At 39.5% G+C, this 22,581-nt stretch overlaps 6 protein-coding genes across 8 annotated transcripts; 3 read left to right on the forward strand and 3 right to left on the reverse strand.

Annotated features, from left to right (window-relative positions):
* Window positions 1-142: 142 nt before the first annotated feature.
* On the reverse strand, window positions 143-2,305 carry tsr (Cofilin/actin-depolymerizing factor homolog tsr). Its single transcript, XM_066393894.1, has 4 exons — window positions 2,149-2,305; window positions 727-843; window positions 467-672; window positions 143-409 (listed from the first exon to the last, which is right to left on the reverse strand). Exons 1-4 carry the CDS (start codon window positions 2,149-2,151, stop codon window positions 289-291), a joined length of 447 nt encoding a protein of 148 aa, XP_066249991.1. The 5' UTR covers window positions 2,152-2,305; the 3' UTR covers window positions 143-288.
* Window positions 2,306-3,365: 1,060 nt separating this feature from the next.
* Window positions 3,366-7,382, forward strand: Rtf1 (RNA polymerase-associated protein Rtf1). 2 transcript variants are annotated; one of them, XM_066393845.1, is made up of 10 exons: window positions 3,366-3,531; window positions 3,779-4,004; window positions 4,065-4,233; window positions 4,331-4,603; window positions 4,803-5,002; window positions 5,048-5,397; window positions 5,449-5,661; window positions 6,365-6,513; window positions 6,568-6,947; window positions 7,049-7,382. In XM_066393845.1, the coding sequence occupies exons 1-10, from the start codon at window positions 3,466-3,468 to the stop codon at window positions 7,147-7,149; spliced, it is 2,127 nt and encodes a 708-aa protein (XP_066249942.1). In that variant the 5' UTR covers window positions 3,366-3,465; the 3' UTR covers window positions 7,150-7,382. The 2 variants fall into 2 exon arrangements, with proteins under 2 accessions (XP_066249942.1, XP_066249941.1); XM_066393844.1 differs by having other exon boundaries at window positions 3,367-3,531; window positions 5,045-5,397.
* Window positions 7,383-7,452: 70 nt separating this feature from the next.
* Window positions 7,453-9,377, reverse strand: LOC136411340 (uncharacterized). Its single transcript, XM_066393868.1, has 3 exons — window positions 8,993-9,377; window positions 8,259-8,834; window positions 7,453-7,938 (listed from the first exon to the last, which is right to left on the reverse strand). Exons 1-3 carry the CDS (start codon window positions 9,204-9,206, stop codon window positions 7,607-7,609), a joined length of 1,122 nt encoding a protein of 373 aa, XP_066249965.1. The 5' UTR covers window positions 9,207-9,377; the 3' UTR covers window positions 7,453-7,606.
* Window positions 9,378-9,712: 335 nt separating this feature from the next.
* LOC136411338 (zinc finger protein 235-like) lies at window positions 9,713-12,102 on the forward strand. The gene is made up of 2 exons (XM_066393867.1): window positions 9,713-9,830; window positions 10,130-12,102. Exon 2 carries the CDS (start codon window positions 10,368-10,370, stop codon window positions 11,697-11,699), a length of 1,332 nt encoding a protein of 443 aa, XP_066249964.1. The 5' UTR covers window positions 9,713-9,830; window positions 10,130-10,367; the 3' UTR covers window positions 11,700-12,102.
* A 3,210-nt stretch (window positions 12,103-15,312) lies between these two features.
* On the reverse strand, window positions 15,313-19,520 carry S1P (membrane-bound transcription factor site-1 protease). Of its 2 annotated transcripts, none has more exons than XM_066393829.1 (11): window positions 18,713-19,520; window positions 18,449-18,663; window positions 18,255-18,395; window positions 17,745-18,206; window positions 17,362-17,542; window positions 17,109-17,307; window positions 16,870-17,055; window positions 16,388-16,811; window positions 16,009-16,215; window positions 15,680-15,959; window positions 15,313-15,612 (listed from the first exon to the last, which is right to left on the reverse strand). In XM_066393829.1, exons 1-11 carry the CDS (start codon window positions 19,323-19,325, stop codon window positions 15,377-15,379), a joined length of 3,144 nt encoding a protein of 1,047 aa, XP_066249926.1. In that variant the 5' UTR covers window positions 19,326-19,520; the 3' UTR covers window positions 15,313-15,376. The 2 variants fall into 2 exon arrangements, with proteins under 2 accessions (XP_066249926.1, XP_066249927.1); XM_066393830.1 differs by having other exon boundaries at window positions 15,470-15,627.
* A 382-nt stretch (window positions 19,521-19,902) lies between these two features.
* On the forward strand, window positions 19,903-22,503 carry alpha-Man-Ib (alpha-Mannosidase class I b). The gene is made up of 10 exons (XM_066393851.1): window positions 19,903-20,137; window positions 20,193-20,514; window positions 20,568-20,753; window positions 20,806-20,954; window positions 21,008-21,196; window positions 21,269-21,456; window positions 21,506-21,672; window positions 21,725-21,849; window positions 21,900-22,040; window positions 22,098-22,503. The coding sequence occupies exons 1-10, from the start codon at window positions 20,048-20,050 to the stop codon at window positions 22,320-22,322; spliced, it is 1,782 nt and encodes a 593-aa protein (XP_066249948.1). The 5' UTR covers window positions 19,903-20,047; the 3' UTR covers window positions 22,323-22,503.
* The last annotated feature ends 78 nt before the right edge of the window (window positions 22,504-22,581 follow it).

Consider the following 22,581-nt stretch of genomic DNA (forward strand, 5'->3'; position numbering starts at 1 on the left):
TGAACAGACTCCTTCGCAGAAGTTAATTTTAGGATGAATGTGGCTTCTCTGCAGTCGGGCTGAAGTCCCCGAGGACTTTTTTATGAGTAATACACGTCCAATCCTAAAGGATAAATTCGTTGCAAAGAAAAACAACTTGAAATCCGGTTTTACAAAATGAAGCTTTACTTTATTAATCGAATACTTATCATATAAATAATACACCTCTTAAAGGTAGGGTGTGTGAGTAGATGACAGTCGAAATACAAAAGAGAAATCATTTTAAAGCAAAAGCGCGCCCGTCGCCACCTATTGACGATCGGTGGCCCTGAGTTTCTCCTCTACGGCCTCCTGACTGGCCTCCGACAAATCCGTCGCTTGAATATACTTTTGTACACCTACCAGGGATTTTTTCAGAGCGTCGAAAGAGCTATAAAACAAGAAACGTTAGCAGAGAAACTTAATTTTTCAAAAGGCTATTGAACACCTAGAATACAACATCTTCTTTTTGACTTTAGCGGTATCTGGGCACCAGGACATAAGGAACAGTTTCTGTTTTTTGCTGGCCTCGGATGTGCCCTGGCACTGGTGCGTGTATTCAAAGTCATAAAGACCGTAACGGCACTCGCCCGCACCCCCCGCCTGCAGGTTGGTGAGGAACTGATCATACTCCTCGTCACGCGCCCCGATTACCTAGTAGGAACCAAAAAAATAAAATCCTTCTCACGGCAGGGATGCCAGACTCACCTCTACATCAATTTGCCTCTCGTCTTTGATGAAGAAAATCACATAGCGATGTTTTTTGTCCTTTTTGATTTCTTCATACGTGGTTTTGCAGACGTCCGACACAGTCACACCGGATGCCTACAACAAAACAACTTCTTTGCTGACGTTATACACACAAGAATACATCATATTTTAGGGAAAATACTGAAATAACCTTCCTTCAAAGGACAAAATGAGTTTCAAAGAAGGATGAATCACTCCTCTGAAAACCAGTTAGCAGTAATCAGATGTATTTGCAAATATTCCAACACTTAAGATAATGATCTATAGATTTATGTTGAGAGTAATATTCTTAATAACATAAAAGATGGACATGAATGTGTGTGTTTGCAATAGTAATAATTAAGCATTGTTTGGGAATGGCACATAAAGATATTATTGATGTTATCTCAAAATTCAATAATTTCATTAGGGTTTCTTTGTTCTCAATATTATTTACTTACTCAATTATTGATTTATTAAAATAGACATTTTTTTCACATTTAATAACTTTTTGTGTAGGACTGAAACTAGAGCAGTGCCAGGAAACCACTTTAATAATAATTATTTTGGCTATCCGACAAGGCTCCATGTAAATTTAGAAAATTACTACTGGAAGATCTAAAATTGTCGATTATTATTGTGTTAAATAAATCCCATAAATCTTATTATAGGTTGCCAAAACATACATTTTATTAGATAAGAAAGTAAGCCTTCGTTTGGAGCTCCGGTGCACTTTTAATTTTTAACATACCCCACCTGCTGCTGAGAAAATCAAAATTAAAGGCCTTATGAAAACCTCAGCAGTCTCAAGCACAAGGTCGACCAAATAAGGATAATTTTAGCCTGATTCCTGTCTATTTATAGAAGCCCCACATGTAAGCTATTTTGAGGTACTATCGTGACGATCCTCCAGGAGACCACGTTGGTTACAGACCCATGCACAAGGCTGAAACGAGGGCAGAGTACCCAAATCGCCAGGTGCAACATATGCAATGTTTGTAAAAATACCCAGAAAGGGTTGGGAGAGGAGGAGGACAAAAGGATGTATGAATAGTCTGCAGGAGTGAATCACCGTCCGATTACTGATGCTGTAACGGTATTTGCAACGGTGGAGGGCAAAAAACCGCCCCACTGATGCGGCACGTAAGCAGGACAGAAACCTTTCGAGAGCGAAATTTTCTTAATACGAGTAAATGCAAAAGCAACAAAAGGTTCTCCGTGAAAAAAATCAAGTGTCTGGCAAAAGGGAGACGGGCACAATTTGCAGCACCAAATTGGGAATTGCAATTTGGACCCATCAATGGCCGCCCGGCGTAGGTGCGAAACCGCACATTTTTCTCCATTTTTGCGCGAAACGCTGTGTCGGCTTAATTACCAGGGCGAAGTGAACACTTTACTTACCATTTTGATTTAATCCAAAATGCGAAAAACTACACAATTCACTTCTGATATTGCCGATGAAGTTGAAACGAAATGTCTCGTTCGAGTTGGTCTTCGCGGACGGCTAGTTGCCAAATGATTCACCGGATCTGTCAATCCCTGTATATATTTATCTCTTTTATCAATACTCAGAATTGGATAAGGTAGAAAGAGATAACAATATGATCCGAGCAGTGATGTCCCCACCATGGGGGGCGCAAGCGCTGACAGGGCGATCGCTTTTCTTACAGCCCAGTGGAAAATTTTGCTAATTTCAAGAATTAGACTTAATCTTTACTGACTTAAGATTTGTCAAACAGTCTAGTTTATTAGTTCAACGCTTTCCAGCCATAGCAAGAACTTCAAGTTAGATAAAGTACATAATTTTCCATAAAATTGTCACCCTACTTTAGCCTGCGGAGTATGGCGGGCTTTTCAAATTATCAAATCACTCAGACTTAAAATCAATTAATCTTAGCTGTTTTTCCATAGTTTTTAAAATGGTCAGCATTTTTAATCATTCTTTAACAGAATGGAAATATAATTATTATCGGGAACAGGGATGTTTAGCCAATAAAGAATATTCAGGTGACTCACCGTGTCGGCCAATGTGAACGCCCGCTGGTTCAAATGCCCATAAAAGGAAATGGAGTCATTTCAAAATGGCTTCCTTTGAATTGAATATTCGCGCCACGCCCCGACATTTCGGAAGTTTTCGTACTAAATGAAACGAATTAACACACTAAATTTACTACAAGTGATTGAATTTTTTTGTGATTGCATTAATGCACGGGATAGAACAGATAACAGCCATGATTGATTTGGTTGTGAGTACATCGTTATTAAGGATCATTTTTTTGTGCTAACAAAGGCTATTGTAAACGTCCGGAGGACCTATCATGCCTCGCTTTGAACAAAAACAGGAAAAAGGATTACTAAAACCAAACCAAACCAAAAGTTTAATATAAAAAAGTATTTCGTTCATCAAAAACACCTTTTCCATGCTGTGTTGTCACATTAAAATTTATTAGTGATTTAAAAATTTCTTTATATTTAAAGACATAACCCTCAAAGTCCTGTTGTACTAGTGGCAACGCTGTAGGAAAACGATATCTACATTTTCTACCTGGATATGGCATAACGGATCAATAACAGTACATGTAAACAATCGCCGACGATTTCAAAGTTCCGTTAGGACGATCCTATAACAATTGCCAAATCAAAAATGGTGGTTGGTGAATTGTGCTTGTTGTTCGTCTATTTGGTTTGATGAAAACGTGCATTTAAGTAAACCAAATCATGGTGAAACGGAAGGCCTTTATAGACTCTGATTCCAGTGATAATTCGGATTCGGATTTAGATAAAGTAAGTCGAAGGCTCTTACTCTTTTAAACTTTAGGTGACCATGTTAAAAGCCCCAAAAAGTGGTTCCAGTAGACCCAGAAATGTGCTTGACGGCCGAGGTCTTTTTTATAATAACCTCTCCCATTTTTCCCATAATACATTAAGAATTCATTTAATAATGATCTCCAGTATTCTGTTCTTCGAAGAACCTATTTGTAGTTTCCTTTGACAATTGATATTAAAAAGTTATTCTTGAAACATTTTCTAGGAGTTTCTGGGTCTTGCTAAGAAAAAGAATAAGAAGAAAGGTTCTCCCATGCAAGGAGGGTTCAGTTCTGAAGGTTCCAGTGCTTCAGAGAGTGAAAGTGGTCAAAAAGGTAGCACTAAAAAGGTCAAACTAGACCGAGAATCTGGGTCGGGAATTGAAAATAAAAAGCCTCAATCTAAATCTGTGGAAACCTCAAAAATGTCTGATTTCTCTGAACTTGAAGAAGGTATAAATTCAAATTCTAGTAGATTGCATTAAATCATCATTTAAGTTTCTATTTTTTTAGGTGAAGTTAGTGATTCTTCAGATAGTTCTGAAGACGAGTTCAATGATGGCTATGATGATCAGCTTATGGGAGATGCAGAAGACAGGGCCCGGCTGGCCAGCCTCACAGAAAAAGAGAGGGAGACTGAAATTTTCAAGCGTATAGAGCAAAGGGAGCTCATGAAAACTAGGTCAGTGTCACATGAGGTTAAGTTGGCAAATAATATCATTTGAAAAATAAAACAGACATGACTTGTTTACTTTTGTTTGTCAATATGACTTTTGTAGATTTGAAATAGAGAAGAAACTGCGCCAGCAAAAACGCTTAGAAAGGGCCAAGGATAAGTCATTTACAAAACCTAAAGACAAAGATAAAGCAAAGAGAAAGGAGGAGGAGAGGGTGAAAGCTAAGGAACCTGAATGGGTCGAAGATTTTAGGGAACAAGAGGAGAGAGCCTCAAGCAAGTTTCAGACTGATTTCAGTTCTATTGACCATAAGGAAAGGAGTAAAGAACGCAAAAAGAATATTGAAGAAAATAGAGGAAAGGCTGATAATAAAAGGTAAGTTGTTTGAAGAATAAATTAATAAATTTTATGATTTTAAAATTTCTTTTGAAATTGAATAATTTTTATTTAATTCTTTATATTAGGCACACTCTCACCACCTATTTTTATAATCTGTATTTTCTGTGTTGTTTATATAAATTATTGTGTTCTTCAAGTAATGGAATAAATAAATAGTTTTTAATTATTTGAAAAGGGTTAATGCCATGGCTGAGCTCAAGGCTCGCCGAGAGGGAAAATTGAAGCGAGAGGAGGCTGAAGAGGAAAGAAAGCGAAAGGAGCAGGAGAGGCGCAAGCTGCAAGAGGAGGAGGAGGAGGCCATGAGCTCCAAGAAAAGTGAAACAAAACTGAAAACTTCAGACATATACTCAGATGATAGTGATAGTGACAATGAAGGTGAATATTAATATCTTCCACTTTCTATCTAACGTTAAATAGAAGTCCGAAAGTCTCCAGTGCAGAAAGCGAAATCCAGGTCTCGTTCGCGGTCTCAATCAGGTTCCGGTTCTCGTTCTTCTAGCTCCAGCTCGAGCAGCAGTGACAACGATGAAGAAGAACTGAAGAAAGCTCCGTACACTCCCACCAAATTGGATCTTAATACCATAAGACTGTCAAGGCATAAATTAGAGCGATTCGTTCACATGCCGTTTTTTGACCGAATCGCAAAAGGATGTTTCATTAGGATCGGAATTGGGCAGCACAATGGGGCAGCGGTATATAGAGCGGCCGAAGTGATGGGAGTTTATGAGACTACCAAGATTTATCAGTTGGGAAACACTCGGACAAATAAGGTAGTGCCAAGGCTTTGTTTGTAATATATTAACATAATTTTCTGTTTCAAGGGTTTGCGGGTGAAACACGGTACGCAAGAGAGAATCTTTAGGTTGGAATTTGTCTCAAATTCCGAATTCACGGAGGGGGAGTTTCAGAAGTGGGTGGAGGCTACCGCAGCCGCTGGCTGTGAGTTGCCAACGAAGGGGAGAATTGAGCAGAAGCAGGCCGACATTAAGGAAGCGCTCAGCTATGAATTTAACGAACAGGACGTGGATAGAATTGTAATTTTTTTAATTGTTTTGATAAACTAAGTGTTTTCAATACGCCCAAATACTGGGAATTTTTAAAATGTACTGTTTTCGTTCAATTGCTCACAAAAGTAATCGAAATGGCACGCATGTCAGTAATTTTTGAGATCTCGTATTTCGGAAACGTCTTTTTTCATGAACAAAAAAATACTGAAAGTCCGTTTCTATTCTATACTTATTGACGAACATTCGTATGGAAGAAAATTTTTTCAAAAAGTTTCAAACATTTTTGTGAGCAGTTTATTTGCTGGGGAGCATTTGCTTCGTTTACCGGCGTGTCAGGCCTGATGGGCTCGTTCCCTCTGTCCATGGCACAAGAAGTGACGGGTTTTCCTCTTCCTTCCATGACTCGAGTTGAGAGTTCTGTGGTGTACACACCTCGGAAGGCTTTTAATAGGCTTCCCGCTTCTCTTAAACGCATTGGAAATTACAGGCAGTTTAGAAGGGTCTGCTGAGTGGCGGGATCTTTATCGGTTTTTATTGATTGTTTATGTACGTAAATTTTAATTTTGTTCTTTGAGCCACACTATTACTTTTAAATTTTCATTTAATTTTGTTCTTGTTTTTGTCATTTTAACTTTTGTACTCTACACTTTATCGAAAAGATGATCGTATTTGACAATGAAATATTTTTCCAAAAATGGCGAATGTGTCTTAGGTGTTATTATTATTCTAGCTGAAAGAAAAGGAGCGATTCAAGCAAAACCCTCACAATTATGCAATGAAAAAGGCGACTTTAATGAAGGAGAGGGAGGCTGCTTTAGGCCGCGGTGACGACAATTATGCACAGGAAATGAGCGATAAATTAGCCCAATTAGAAGAAAGGTACAGTTGTACAAGCAAAAAGAAAATAAATCCACTGTTCATTCGATTATTTAGAGCGTCGGAGCTGGACAAGCGACGCACAGCCACCATTTCCAGTATCTCTTACATTAACGATCGTAATAGGAAGCGCAACGTCGAGGAAGCGGAAAAGGCCATTATTGCGGAGATTAGAGCGAATAAGGGCAAGAAAGTGGACGATCCCTTCACGAGACGTTCGACGAAGCCGCGTATGAACTTTAAGGCGGGCGAAAAAGAGGCAATTGCCGAGGCGGAGAGACAAGCCCAAGCTGAACGACAAGCGCAAGAGAGTAAACAGAATGAGGATGCACAACAACAGAAGAAACAGGACTTTAAATTGCCGCAAGTGTCTCAAGAGGATTTGTTCTCTGCCCACGATTTCGATATCAAGATCGATTTGGAGGTTCCGCTACCCTGTATGTAGTGACGGAATATCAACAAAATGGTGACCAAAATAGTTGGCCATTTTGTTGCACTAGCACCTGTTCAAATTTAATTTTCAAAAATTTTGTTTCAGCGGCTTCGGTGAACGTAGTGACTAAAGCGACGCCGAAAGATGTAGGGCCTCGACGAAGTCTCAACCTGCAGGATTACAAAAAGAAACGAGGTCTCATTTAATACCTCCGAGGACGTTTATTTGTAATTTTTAAGCGTTAAATTCCTGAATAGGTGTAAGGAAGCGTTATTTATAATAATCATTAATGTTTTATTTTTGGAAGTATTTATTGATTTGGCCAGGGAGTCCGAGGTGGACCCATGCGTTAAATCGCTTTAAGTTGTAAACTAGTTCCGCGTTTGGATTTTAGCTGACTTGTACATTTATCCGATAAATAAATGCGTTTTAGTTAGAATTATTGCAACACACCATTTGAAGTAACAACGATTATGATTTTCCCAATTTAAAAAACTGAAAATCATTGACTGAAACAATTTATTCATCATAGGCACAAATTACTATTAATAAACAATAAGGGTTGAAATATATATAAAAAATAATCTCCTGAAATTATCCAAAATTATATACACATTATGGTCCTACGATGCAATTTTCATGACTTAGACAGTATACGCTTATTCATTCGACCCAAACCTGAAAGAAATGATGAGGATCCAGGCCCAACGATCGGGTCTCCTCAAAAAAGTCCCCGATTTCTTTATAAAACTTGAACTTAAACCCCTTTTGTCTCGGATTCTTGGTCCGCAAGTTGTAAGTTCTTATAAGGTTCCTCCACTTGGATTTGATTTCCTTCATTGATACCTGATAGCCCTTGTCCACCATTTCTTGGGTAATCTCTTTCCACAACGCGGGCTTTTTCTGCTTATTTCTGTTGGCGATTTCGAATTTCCTTCGGCGTACAATCGAAATTAACAAACTGGTCGCCTCATCCGGCCAACGACATGGAAAATCTGAAATGGGTATAGAAGTTAGGGCCCGTTTACAACACGCGGCTTTTGTTTCAGTGAGTTTGGTGCATTTGCCATAAAAACAACAATACCCATTTGAAATTTTCCTAAAAGAAACCAAAATTTCTTATGGAGTTTTACCCTTTACCTAAATAACTACAAGTATCTACCTTAAAAATAAACAATACAAGAAATGAACAACTCACAAGAAACAAAATCCGCGCGTCAAAAGGGTATCTCCAAGATTTCATAAGTCACTTGTTGCTCCTCCTCTTCTTCCTTGATAACCTTATGACTACTATTAGTAATTTTAGCTTGTTTACCAAAATTTACAGTCTTGCCACCCTGGAGATTTGCCATGGCTGCTTTCTTCATTACTTCAAGCTTCTTCTTTTGAACTTCTAATTCCTGTTTGCGAAGTGACATTTCTTCCTCATGCCTTTTCTGTCTAGCTGAATACTCCCCTCGCTTCATGTTTGTGTACTCGACAAACTGTCGGTCAGTGAAACAAATGGGTGGGAAAGTAACTGTCGGGGCGGTACTTGAGCCAGGCAAAGAGGCTCCCAAAAGGGGCATCAAATGGAGCTTTGACTTATTGTAGCTGTGCTCACTGAGAAATAGTTTCTCTCCTCCAAAATAATCACTCATTTCTTTGTAATAGCGGAATCTCATATTGTCCTTGTTCTTCATTTTGCAACACTCTTTGTAGCTGCGAATCAGGTTTTTCCACTTGTTCTGGCACTCTTGAACGCTGACGCTGATGCCTTTGCTCGTAACATCTTGGTGAATCTTTTGCCAGGTGTCTCTTCGATTTCCAGTGGTTCCCAGTTCATCCTTGTACTTCCTCATCGACTCTATGAGCTTCTGAGACTGACTGATGCCCCAGCAGTGATGCGTGTCTGAAACATAAACCCTTGGAAAATTTAAAAATTGGTCAATGGGAGAAATAGAGATGGAGCAATTATAGCTACCCACGAGGCTCAATTGAACATGCGTTTTATGATGCGTTATATCAGGAAAATGAGGTCATTCCCTTTATTTTGTGATGAAAACTCACCTTTACGTCTGCAGTCAGGATCCCTCTCGGCGTTCACATCATGTGCTAGGCCCGTAGCTTCCTCAATAACTGAAATTTCAGGATTCTGCTCCACTATCATTACCTCCTCGATGTCATCTGTATCATCATCTTGGTGTTCTTCTAGAGGTTGACCAGCTGCCGTGTATCTCTGCCCATTCTCGTCTTCATATATGTATTCCACTTTCGTAGACATTTTTTACAACTTTTCCAGAATTTTCCTCTTCTGGATACTATTACTTTTTCTTGAAGAATTCACTTTAAAACTGTTTTACCTATGCTTGGGTAGTACGCCATTTGTCCCGGCGTATGAAAATCGGCTGGGTGGAACGCAGGTAGGAGATGCTTGCTGCGTGAGCCAGACAAAGAGAACATTAGTTTCAGGGCTGTCGCCGCCATTTTATCGATTGAAGTGCGCCTTAGTGTGCGGCAACGCTATCAAATTTTCTGTCAGTTTCAACTGAGGAAATTTTTGCATACAGGAAATTCTGAAGAAATAAATTTAAGTTGCTCAGACTTCATAAACAGCATTTATTCTACATATACATGTATATATATATATATATATTTAATACCTGTCTAAGATGATTAATATTAATTTCTCTTTCATTATTATTTCAATAAGGCAATTAAAATCGTGGAATCCTGGAGATTTTAACCTAGTTGACAACGTAGCGCATAAACACCAATCAAGTAAGATTTGTTAATGACTGCGCATGTCCACAAAACTGACATTTTAAAGATAAACAAAACCAAAAAGGGGCTGATTCTCTGGGGTGTTTTGGGGCCAACTTCTGCAGTGCCGTCTTCAAATTAAAAGGTATATATCATTAATTATTTATCGGATTTTAAATTTAACTATACATATTTAAGAATCGGTTGAGGGTTGCTCAAAGTTGTCTGAAAAACAGTCTTTTGAAAGCTGATACTTACTTTAGGTTCTTAACGTATCTCTCCCGATTAATTTATGGTCGAGGTTCACTGTTAATAAGTAACATGTTAACTCTCAAAAATCTAAAAAACTAGATTCTGAAAAATTTACACTTTTACTTACTCACAAAAATTAACATCTATAAGTAGTATTTAGCAGCGGTGGTTGAGGCACAATGTATTTTACAGGTAATGTGGTGACGGTCAAATGGGAATCATGGGTGACATGGTTTTCACCTTTAGTAGTGGACCTCCTTAACCCAATAACCCATCAATTTTCAGCCACTTAGCACCTCTTACCTGCTGGACTAAATAGTGGTGGTTGGGATAATTAACTTCTTGAACAATGTAGTAGCATTAGTCCTTGCAAAATCACTCTCAGTACCTCATAAATTCACATATACCAAAATATAATTATTTGCATGCAATGAGGTCTTTGCGAAGCAAAAAACCTCTTTCTGAGTCAATAAAAAAGGAAGAAATTGTGCTTAAAGAACGCAAATTTAAATGCGACGTTTGCCAAAAGTGCTTTCTAGGCTCAAACGACCTGCACAAACACATGAGAATCCACACTGATGAGAGGCCTTATGTGTGTGGGGAATGTCAGCAGGGTTTCAGACAGGCAGGAACCTTGAAGAACCACATAAGATCTAAACATTGCAAGTTGAATCAATTTTTTGTCTGCGACGTGTGCAGTAAAACGTTCGTCCTTAAAGACCGCCTGAGATTGCATCAGCGAAAGCATACTGGGGAGAAGCCTTACAGTTGCGAATTGTGTAAAAAAAAGTTTGCCCGAGGGGGACAACTGAGACAGCACATGAGGGTGCATGACGGGCGAAAGCCTTATGCTTGTGATATATGCCAATCCCGGTTTACGTGCTCGCAAAACTTGAAATTACACAAAAACGCACATTTGCAGCTAAAACCTTACACTTGCGACCTATGCGGAAAGAGCTTCACAAGGCGCGACGCATTGCAAAAGCACTTGAGAAACTTTCATGAAAACATCAAGGCGTTTAATTGCCCAATTTGTAAGAAAGATTTCAAGGGGCATCTGCCTCAACACTTACGAACACATACGAAAGTTAAGCCGCACTCATGTTTAGTATGTGGGAAAACGTTCGCCCAAAGGTCACAGCTAGTGGTGCATCAAAGAATTCACTCAGGAGAGAGGCCTTACAGATGTCGGGTCTGCTGGAAGGCTTTTGCTCACTCCACAGCCTTAAAATTGCATCAAAGACGCCACACTGGGGAAAAACCGTACACTTGCGTAATGTGTCATATGGGGTTCACACAAATACCTCACTTAAAGAAGCACATGCTGCGAATACACAATATGGAGAAGTCTTTTTGCTGCGAGTGGTGCAAGGAATTTTACAGCACCAAGAATGATCTGTTACAGCATAAGGACGTATGTACGAGCAGACCCATCAAGATTGAGGAAGAGGAGATTAGCGTCGAGACCCCGATGAATTTAAGCAAAATGAGACTGCTCCTAGCGATTCTCCTTAAAAAAATATCCACGTCGGAACGTTTAGAGGAGCTGGGCTTCAATAGGCGGCTAATAGATGATGTCTTGATCTCATCAATCATTTATTCAGGGAGGCTGCCATGCGTGGACCAAGGATTGACCCCTGCAGTTAAGCTCAAAAACAATATAAAGATACTGCTTGAATGGACTGTTCCTGATGAGTATTTGGAGCGATTTAAGAACGAGCAAAGGTCTACTGAAGAATTGCTGGAAGAGCTGACCTCATGAGATCCAAATAGAGTTTATGGAAATATGGAAATTACATAATTATTTTAGTGCAATATTTGTCATATTTTGCCTTATTAATTCTGCCAAAGCATAGATAATTTTTTTTGCTTTTTGGAAGGTAATGTAGACCTTTCCTCCACCACCAAAGACTATTTGTATGTAGGCAATTATTATTATTATTATTATTATTAACGTTTTAAAATTTATATCTGTTGGCATAATTATTTAGTCTATTAAGGATATGAACTGACACTTTTTTCTAATAGTTTATTTCATTGTAGTAATAGGGGGTTTAAAGAAAGTTTATATTTTTATGCTTTACTGATGCCATTTTTTATTATATCTTGGGAGAATTATTTCCTCTATCTATCATGTAGTTCAAAGAATATAAGTTTGACGGTAATTGGTCCCTAGTTTTTGTTCCCCACAATCTGTCCCAAAAAGACAAATAAATTAATATTATCAGCAAAATCCATTAGTATCTCAGTTTAATAAACATCATACAAATCCAAATTCCCACTCCACTTTCATTCAGTCTGTATCCGAAAAATTACAAATGGGCAGCTTTTACCACTACTTCCGGCCCTTGGCAGTGCTTGGCAAAATCATGTGCAGTTTCCCCATAGAGAATGCTCTTAGCTCGGATCCCTTCAAATTGCGCTACAAGCGCTGCAGCATTTCCTTTCTGTACCCCATTTTGACCCAATATGGGCTCATTCTTTTCCTCATAGTCACCACGTCTCCTCAGTTAAATGTTGCTTCCTTGCCCAAACAATTCTTGGTGACATTGGTCATGTTCATGGCTCTTCGTTCTACTGTATCCTTTACTTTCACCCTCTTCATTCATGCCAAGAGAATGCCACATCTAATACAACTGCTCCATTTGTTTGAAGATTTGTGGCAGGAACGCGTGGGAAAGGACAAAAAGTGTTGGTGGTTTCTAATTGTGAGGGCTGTTGGACCGTTGGTTACCTACTTTGTGTTGGTCACACTTTACACTTATGGAACTGTAGTATCCATAAAGGAAATATCTCCCGAAAGAACTTTACAGGGAAAAAGTAAGGTTGTTGCCTTCCTTATAGGACTCTTGGGTAGTTGGTACATAGCACCGATGTTTTACTTCATATACTTTTCCTCTGTCATCTCCAGAGGCTTTAGATTGATAAACATGAGTTTGATTTCGATGAATTATCAAGGGGACTACCATAAACTATTTGGAGGAGGTAAGAAATTAGAGTTCGAGGAGGTGGCAAAACTGAGATATCTTCATGGCATGTTGGCGGAGGCCACAGACGAGCTCAGCAAGTGTTTTGGAAGTTTCTTGGCCATTGAAAAGATATTTAATGTGTTGACAATAGTGGGAAATTTGAGCTGCTTTATCTACGACTCGACTCACTATGTTTATTTAGTGATTTTGACCGTGGTCAACATGTTTTTGGCTGCCAGCGCAATGCAGTTAGGAGAAAAGATTAAACGGAGGGTAAGTTTGTGTTTGTGAAGGCATTCGGTATTTTGTGTGTATCAAATATGTGACATCATATATGCCCTTGTGGACACGTCAAGTAACCCATAATGTAAGATTAATAATATATTGAAATATTTTCTGAAAGATGATTAGTTAGATTATTTGATAAATAAAAACGTGCGTTAAAACTAACGTATGAACAACAGATAGCAATGGATCTTATTGGTAGGTAGATGCGGCGTTACCAGTCTGGGCCTAACTACCATTATTTCCGTATTCTCTTCACTCAACTCACTTTTACTGTCTGCTGCAGGTTGATCATAAAGAATTTGTAAATTTTTAAAACGGATTCTTTGGTATTCGGCCCTATTCATCATCAATATATTCTTTAAAAACTTTAGCCAATTTAAATTTTTTTTAGACTGTGCTCTTTGATTATTTTCCTTTTATCTTGTAATCAATCGTACATTGGCAATATCGAAGCAATTAAAGCTCGAGTTAGGAGAATGTGCTAATCTTATTCTCATATTGCCTGATTTAGGTATGTGATTTTTAAAATTTGATCGATTGAGCATTCTAATTGGCCAGCTATACAAGAGAGCGTGAGATTTAAATGATTATTTCGCACATAAAATCAGATTTAGAAGAAGCGAATATTTTCTCATCACCATGAGTGTATAGTATACATGTTGCTGCTCCTTATTTACCTTCCACTCAATGCTCCATGTTTCCACTAAACATTATTTATCTGTCGCTCTACATTACCGGGATAATGTAACGTCAACAAATTTCAATTAATCAACAAGTCCCAAAGAGCTTAATATAATTGGGATTCCATGTTAAGTTCCCTCACCTAATCTTTGCTACATCAATCAACATAAATATCACTCGGAGTCCGAGTTTGTTCTAAAATGTACTTCTACGACTCGTTTAAATGGTTAGCAAGGTTGGGCAAAATTTCCGGTCACCTCCCAGTGCAAAACGTCTTTGGGAACGACGCAACTTTACTACATTACAAAACATTTAGCAAAGCCTCTTTTTACGCCATTTTCCTTTACTCGGGATGTCTTATTTTAGCGGAATATTTGAGCGTACAATTTCAATTCGACGTGCAAACGCCCTTTCACCAGCTGTTACGTACCCTGGTTTTATGCATGCTGGTCCGGTCAATGTTCTCCTTTGGTTTCTGCCTGCATCACCACTCCAAGCGCATCCCCAGGGTGATCAAACTTCTGGACTCGTTCGACCGCCAAAGGGATCCCATGGTGGTGAGAACGCCCCACTGCAAGTTTTTCTATGTATTCTACGGTGTGATCTTACCAATCGCTTTAACTGCCGCATTTTCTTTCGTTTATTTCAAGAAGAGTTCGGACTTGATGCTGAAAATCTATGCCCTGCAGCTGGTACAATTTTCTCAGGAGTTTTATTGGCTCTCCTATTTATTCGGTCTGTGCAGCGTGTGGCACTTTCTGCCTCCGTTGTATTTCATCTATTTCGCCGTAAAAATTTGCACAGGGTTCCACCAGATTAACCACACGGTACAGGTGAAAAGGTATTGCGTGGCCTTTTTTGCAGAGGGGCACAAATTTGATCCTGATATGGGGGATGCTTTAGCCAAACTAAGGTTGCTCCATAACTTGCTTTCGGAGGCCACGTACTGCTTGAGTCGATGCTACGGGGGATTTATGGCTTTCAACACTTTGTTCCTCATAATCGCTGTGGTGGTCAACGTTTCGGCCTATTTTTGCGCCACCAAAGACGGGAATCTTATTTCACTGGTCGTGATTGATTGTTTTTACTTTGTTGCCGTTACATTTGCTGGAACGCTGATCCATAAACGGGTAAACGTCCTTTTATCCACAATCAAACATGGCTATTTCTATTTGTTGCAGGGAGTGAAGGTGGCCAGGCTTTTCCAAGGAATTCCCACCTCTAATTTGTCCGAGAAGAGCAAGGAGGAGGTAAAGAGATTGTCGTTTTGTTACATTATTCTACATTACAATAACATGCAATTGTAGATACAGCTTTGGTTACTCCAACTAACCGCCCATCCAATTCACGTAAACGCGGGGGGTTACTTTATCCTGGACAAAGGCCAGACTTTCGAGGTAGGACAGTGAATCATTTATACATATATTATAATATATTATTAATTATTTACACGGCCCTAAATCTATAAAACAGTCTACATAAAGGCAGCTTTAAATACCAGTTAAACAGACATCTTCTTGCACTCAATGAAGGTCAAAAGTTTGCGGCATAACTTCCTTTTCTTCGGCTTCCTCCTATACCAACGTATGCAAAAGTACCCCAAAATCAATGAAACCACAACCAAAATGGTCATGGACAAGTCGTAGTTATCCGAATTGCCTGTCCCCGAATCGCTGGGGCGGTTGCGCCAGCTCCACTCAATAAACTCGCCTCCCGCGTGCTCTACTCCCGAGGCATCTGCAAGGAGTTAATCTACAATACAAAAGCCCTTATTATCCAGCTTCTTTACCCAAAAGTCACGTACCTTTAATGGTGTTTTCCGCGTTGTTGTTAAGGTCTAAAGGGACGTTGGGTTCTTCCATGAGCGACAGCAGCTTCTGCGCTTGGTACAAATTGCCAGCAGCCGTCTGGTTCAAGGGTAAAGGTTTTGCCCACACCAAATGAGGACACTGTGGCAGTGGCTTCGTATGCGTCTCACCCAAGTGTCCTTCAATCACTTTGGAAAACCTGTAGAGGCGGTTGCTCTCCATTCGAGCTGGGGCCTCCGTCTCCAGACCTTCTTGCCAGTTCTCCATTTGATTATCCTAAATTTGTATATAAAGCAAACGAATTGTCCACAAGTAAAGTAAATACCTTGAAAATTGAGGGCAAATGTGAAGTGGAAGTGTACTCCAGCATCGCTTCTAGCAACCAGTAGCAGCTCACGTCCAAGTGACTAGTGTCGATGCAGTTCGAGTCCCCATAAACTATCATTCTGCCGCCTCGCCCTACTAACGACGAGGTTTGCAACAACCCCAAAATGGGCACTTTGTATTTGTTTGGATCGGGATCCCCTAGAATCTGCAATAAAAGGAGGTGAATTTGACCAAAATTAGGTTCTCTTATACTACAGGTGGCACGCGTTCAATTTTGTAATTAATGAAAAAGCTTAAAATCACTGATTTCCTTCTTCAACAAAACACTTAAAAACGAGGAATTCTTTCAATATAATGTTCCATTCGTAATACCTTACCTCAACTCCCTGGTCTTCTAGATGGGCTCCCAACACAATCCCATCCTTAGGAAACTCTCGTATACTCGTCCCCGAAGCATAATACATTTGGTGGTCATTCCACTTAAAGTGCCCTGCAAAAGTGCGGTCCCCAAACTGAATTTTCCAGGGAGCTAAAAGCTCATCCAAAGCCGGCAAATTGGAACCTCCCGTGTCTGGCATCCACCATTGTCTGGTGTTCTCGTCATAAAACTTTACTTTTTTCATCACAGTCACGTTGTACCAGTCGGCAAAAACAATAACCGAGAGACCTGCCTCAACGTCCTTTTTCAACTTTACTATTTCTTCCGGAAAGTACTCTTCCTCTGGATCTACAATCAGTAAAGTTCCGTACTGGGAGGCGTCAAAGCAGTTGAAAGGGGCTCCCAGCACTTCAATGTAGTACCTGATGTAGTATAATGGGATATATGCAGTGGCAAAGGTTTTTTATTATCTTGTTTTACCCAGCATTTCTTAAGTTCTGGTACATGTCCTTGAAGTTGGTGTGAATATGATCCCCATTCCAGTCTAGAGGGTCGTTTTTCACCTTCAAATTGTCCCTAGGGAAGTACCCGGGCGGGTACCTAAGATTGTGGTACTGATCCCACAGGATTCGTTTGTGTCTTGGAGGAGTGGGAATGATTTTTGCTCTAAAATTTTAGATCTGCATGTTAAGAAATAGAAATAAAACTAAGAGCATCACCGTATAGGCAGCTCTACAGTGCTAGTGCGTGGCTCCACCTCTCCGTTCTTAGGCGGGGAATCCACTGTTATCGTGACGTGCCCCTGAGCAAATCCTTCGTAAGCAGCCCCTTCCAGGGTAACTGACAAACTAACAGCCAGCCACCCAGACCAGGGCCACAAGATTTCTGAGTACGAAATTGAGACTTCCAGAAAGTGCCCTATGAATACTTATGGCATCAATACCTTCTCCTCCACAATGACAGATCAAATACCTTGTTGAGGACTGTAAGGATGCCAAGTGGGTTTGCTGACAATTTTACCAGTAACTCCCATTCCATTTAATATTGTTACATTGACTATCAGGGGCACAGAGCCATAATAGAGGGGTTGAGTGCAGTAGGGCCACATATAAGGGCATTCGCTGAGATCTATGTAGCCAGGGCTTAAGCTGGCCTAAAGTATTTATTATTGCTTGTCAATACAGAGTGTTTTATTTAAGTGTCACTACTATTGCTATCTCCAAATTAATATGCTTAAAAGCTATACTTGGAAACCAAAAACATTTAAGTGGTTTTGTAATTCTCATCATTTGGGAGATAACAATGGTGGGCACATGCAAAGAAAACACCCTATGCAAATGATTTCTAAAGCTTACTTGAGGTTTATAGCTATTTAAAATGTGATGTGCCCTGAGTAAATTCAATTTTCCATGGCCCTGCTCAAACATGTTAACCCCAGGCAGCCTTCGAGCTGAGGCCATTAAGGCCTGTTTCATACTGGCTGGATTAATGATGTCCTCACCCCTGTGGAGCACCCCACTTGCCAGTAGTGTTATGGCTCCTGTTACAACAGGAGAAGCTACACTTGTGCCTGATAAAGTGCGACAGCCCCCTTTAATGTGAGAACCTTTCACTGCTGAGCCATAAGTGACAATATCAGGCTTCACTCTGCCATAACCCTGAGGCAGCTCCCATGTTGTCATGCCCCTTGAGGAAAATTTGGCAATTTGGTCTTCAAAATTAATTCCACCAACCCCAATTACATCCATCTGATCTGCAGGGTTATTTAAGGTGCCATATAAAGGCCCATCATTGCCAATTGCAGAGACCATTATAACCTGTACAGTATAAGGATAAATTTAAGAGTGTGATATGTAGATTGGTACCTTATTGGCAGTCAACTCCCAAACTTTATCGACAAATGGGTGGTCTTTAAAGTCAGGCCCTCCAATGCTAAGATTTAGGACATTTATTTTCTTCAATATGGCATAGTTAAAGGCATCCAAAAACCAACTTGTGTAGGATACCTTCAATGTCATTTTTAATATACAAAAAAACTTATTTCTTAAGATATTAAAACCTGATTATTGGTGAAAACCCTGAAAATGTGCAGCTCAGAGTCAGGGGCAAACCCCAGGCACTCTTTATAAGAAGCTATAACCCCTGCAACAAAAGTGCCATGACCCAAACCATCATCATAAGTTTTCTCATTGGTCCAATTGGTCCTTTCCTTGATTTTCTTAAAGTGTGGATGATTTTTTGAGAGGCCCGTATCAAAAATTGCTACTTTAATTCCTATAAACCTTCAACATAAGCAATTAAAATCTTAAGGACTATAACCTACCTTTGCCAGTAATCCCCATATTCCATAAAGTGCTTGCCTGTAAAACTGACGTAATTTGCTTTGGAATAGTTCTCAAAAGTTTCCTAGAGTTGTGATGTCTAGCAGCTGCTTGCCAAAATTGCCCTTTCGAGTTCAAGTTGGTTCTCCCATATCTCACATTATTTGGACTAAGAAACTTCAAAGTTCTTGACACCATTCTTTGTGCAGTAACCCGCTTCACAGCCGGATGATCATTGAGGGCAATAAGGCCTTCAAATGTGTCTGTGTCCTCTAAGAGGATAACATCAAAATCACTGGGAAAATCACTTGCAGGGTTTTCCCTTTCTAAAATAGTCCATTTCTTGATACCAGTCCCATTAAGAGCTGTTTGAATGTAATTAGCCCGAGCTTTGCTCTTATAGTAGCCATTAAACATTACAATGTACTCATTCTCTACCACCTTAGAGGTATAGTCCACATCCACTTGTTCAACTGTGAGATTGCAGCATAATGGGGACTCGAGGAAACCCTCGGCGGAGTCCGAGGGGACCACATCAGTTTTGAGTGAGCCCTGGGCGGAAACGACATGTAAACATACAAAAATCTGGAGCAACAAAGTTCGGAGTGTTGGCATGTTGGGAGTCCTGTTTACGAGGAGGATTTCCACTTTTTCCTGCGTCTAATCATGCTTTAGCGCTGGTATTTCATAGTAAAAATGGAAAAACGTACGTTTTGAGGTTTTTTTAATGATAAAAAATGCGACGAAGATCATTAGTCTTGTTTTTGGACAGTTTTAACCTCACTTTTTTAACAGTGACAGTTGTCAAATGATTATTGTAAGAAATTGTATTTTTTCTTACAGGCATTATCTTCAATAGCAACTTATCTCATAGTGACCGTTCAACTGTTGCAGGATGGAAAATTTAGTTAAACGTCTTTCCATGTTTTACATATTTTGATGAAGTAATTTACAGTTTTCATTCGATGTTTGTCTATAACATAATAAATACTTGCGTGGTATTCACATGTAGTTTATTATTACATTATATTTCATTTCTTATTAATTACATTAATCATTGTTAATGATTAACAAGAGAAACAATTCGTTATGAACGATCAAAAAATCTCAGTTTCGCAACGTCGCCGCTGTCTCCCTTCTAGTCATTATCTATGAATGACATCTCGACAGTAGGTGGCACCAGTGCCACTCATAGATCACAGCTGTTTTTGACGTCCCTCGGCCAAATTAATTAATTATTCTTCGAAATTGAGATAAAAGTCTTGAATGTTTTATCGGCAAAATTTATAAAATCGGGGCCCCAAATAATAATGTTATCGGCAGATTGAAATTTCGCAATGTTGGGTCGTGGTGACCATGTCTTGTCGCTAAATCTACCCGAGGATAAGGTGCTAAACCCCAAGAAAAAACCCGTCACGTTCAAACGGGTAAGTGCGATGTGTGTTTTCGTGGAACTGGCTCCAGTATAAGTATCACTTGCAGCGATGGAACCAGCTGTCGAAACGCCAGAGAAGCGTCATTTATATGTTTGGCTTTATTGTGGTACTCACCCTTTTCTATGCCTTTTCCCTGGATTCCAAAGGAGCTGTTATATCAGTTGATAGTGTATGGAAAACTAGGGAAAAGGTCACTTTAGAGAGCTTCAAGAGTAGTCTTAGGGAGTCACAGGAGAGCGGAAATAAGGAGCAAATTGCTGAACCTCCAAAGAAGGTTTTTGAAGTGCCACATGAGGGGCAAGTTGCTAATAATAGGGCTGACAATGAACAAGTGGCAAAGCCCCCTAAAAACACCATCATATTTCCAGGTGTGTTAATAAAGAAGTTTGAAAAAACTTAATAAAATTGAGCTTGAAATTAGAACCATCAACACCTCGCCAGAAAGCCATAGTCAAAGCCTTCAGGCATTCCTGGAAGGGCTATAGGCAGTTTGCATGGGGCCACGACAACCTTAAGCCTATCTCTGAAGGTTATCATGATTGGTTTGGGTTAGGGCTTTCTATTGTAGACTCACTTGATACTATGTACATCATGGGTTTAATGGAAGGTAAAATGTTCCTTGAAGCACAAAAAAATAGCCAACAGAAGGTAATTTTTAGAGTACAATGAAGCCCGGGATTGGGTGGAAAAGCATTTAAACTTTGATATTAATCGAGATGTAAATTTGTTTGAGGTTACAATTAGGGTTTTAGGAGGCTTGTTGAGCATTTATCATTTTACCAGGGATGAGATGTACCTAAAGAAATCTGTAGGTTGAAATGCAATTTTTGGTTTGTGACGATGTTAATAAAGAATTTGCAGACTGATTTGGCAGATCGGCTTCTGCCAGGTTTTGAAAGCGAGTCAGGAATTCCTTACTCTGATGTGAATTTGTTTACTAGAAAGGCGCACGCACCGCGGTGGTCACCAGATAGTAGTACTTCTGAGGTGACCACTATTCAGCTGGAGTTTCGCTATTTGAGTTGGCTTACTGATAATCCTAAATATGAGGTTAGTTTTTAATAAAAATCCTATTTTATTTTACCTTAACTGTTTAATTATATATTAATCATTTGTACGTAGAACGTGGTGAGTAAGGTTTCGCAACTAGTTCATAAACTGGAGAAAACTGATGGTTTAGTTCCTATTTTTATCAATGCTAATACTGGGCAGTTCAGGGCGTATTCCACCATAACTTTGGGCGCCAGGGGGGATAGCTATTATGAGTATTTACTGAAGCAGTGGCTTCAAACTGAAAAGGCATTGGATTAGTAAGTTACATATTCTGGATTGTTTGAAATTTTCATCAACTTCTTCTAGTCTTAAAGATGATTACATCCAAAGTATCTCTGGGATGGAGAAGCATTTAGTTCGAAAGACTGTGCCCAATGGGTTTCTTTTCCTAGGGGAGCTCTTGGGGGGCTCTAAAGACTTCAAACCAAAGATGGATCATTTGAGCTGCTTCATGCCAGGGACATTAGCTTTAGGTTAGTTTCAGTAAAAATTTTTTAAAGGCGTTTTAATGGGAATATTAATCAGGTGTGCACAATGGACTTCCCAACTCTCACCTAAAATTAGCAGAGGAGCTCATGACCACCTGTTACCAAACTTATGCACAACAGCCCACATTCTTGGCTCCTGAAATTACCTATTTCAACATTCAGGTATGTGGTGTTCGTTTCCGCGAAGCGGTATTTCATTTTGCCAGTTCAAGGGGGAGAATTCAAATGACATGTATGTCAAATCCAACGATGCGCACAATCTTCTGCGGCCCGAATTTCTTGAGAGTTTGTTTTACATGTATCAGTTGACTGGCAATACTACCTATCAGGATTGGGGTTGGCAAATCTTCCAGGTTTGATGGTTTTGATTGGATTTTGGTGAGTTTCCTACAGGAAGGATGGCTTTGTAGGGCTTTGAGAACTACACCAAAGTGGCCAACGGTTACACGTCCATTGGGAATGTAAAAAATACGGCTAATGTGCGGCCTAAGGACATGATGGAGTCCTGGTTCCTTAGCGAGACTCTGAAGTACTTGTATCTACTTTTTGGTGATGATCCTAAAGTGCTAGATCTGGATAAATACGTCATCAATTCAGAAGCTCATCCCTTTCCTATCGGAAGGGCCAATGCCTAGTTTTCGTTACCATCGATAAATTGACTTTAGATTATTGGAGTAGCTACTGGGACTTTTGGTGTGGTGTGTTTAGAGGTCTTCTAGTCAAGAGGTTTTATATAAATTACGCTCTCATATTGAGAGTTATAATTTAATTTATTTCATGTAATAATGATTATTAATTTATAATAAACCTAAATTCCTTTGGAAGAACTCCTTAACGGCTTGAAAATTGAATTGGGATTTTTTACTGTTGGAATGCAACAATAAATAAATCATC

This window comes from Euwallacea similis, chromosome 10 (genome assembly GCF_039881205.1).
Source record: "Euwallacea similis isolate ESF13 chromosome 10, ESF131.1, whole genome shotgun sequence".
Classification (NCBI taxonomy): domain Eukaryota; kingdom Metazoa; phylum Arthropoda; class Insecta; order Coleoptera; family Curculionidae; genus Euwallacea; species Euwallacea similis.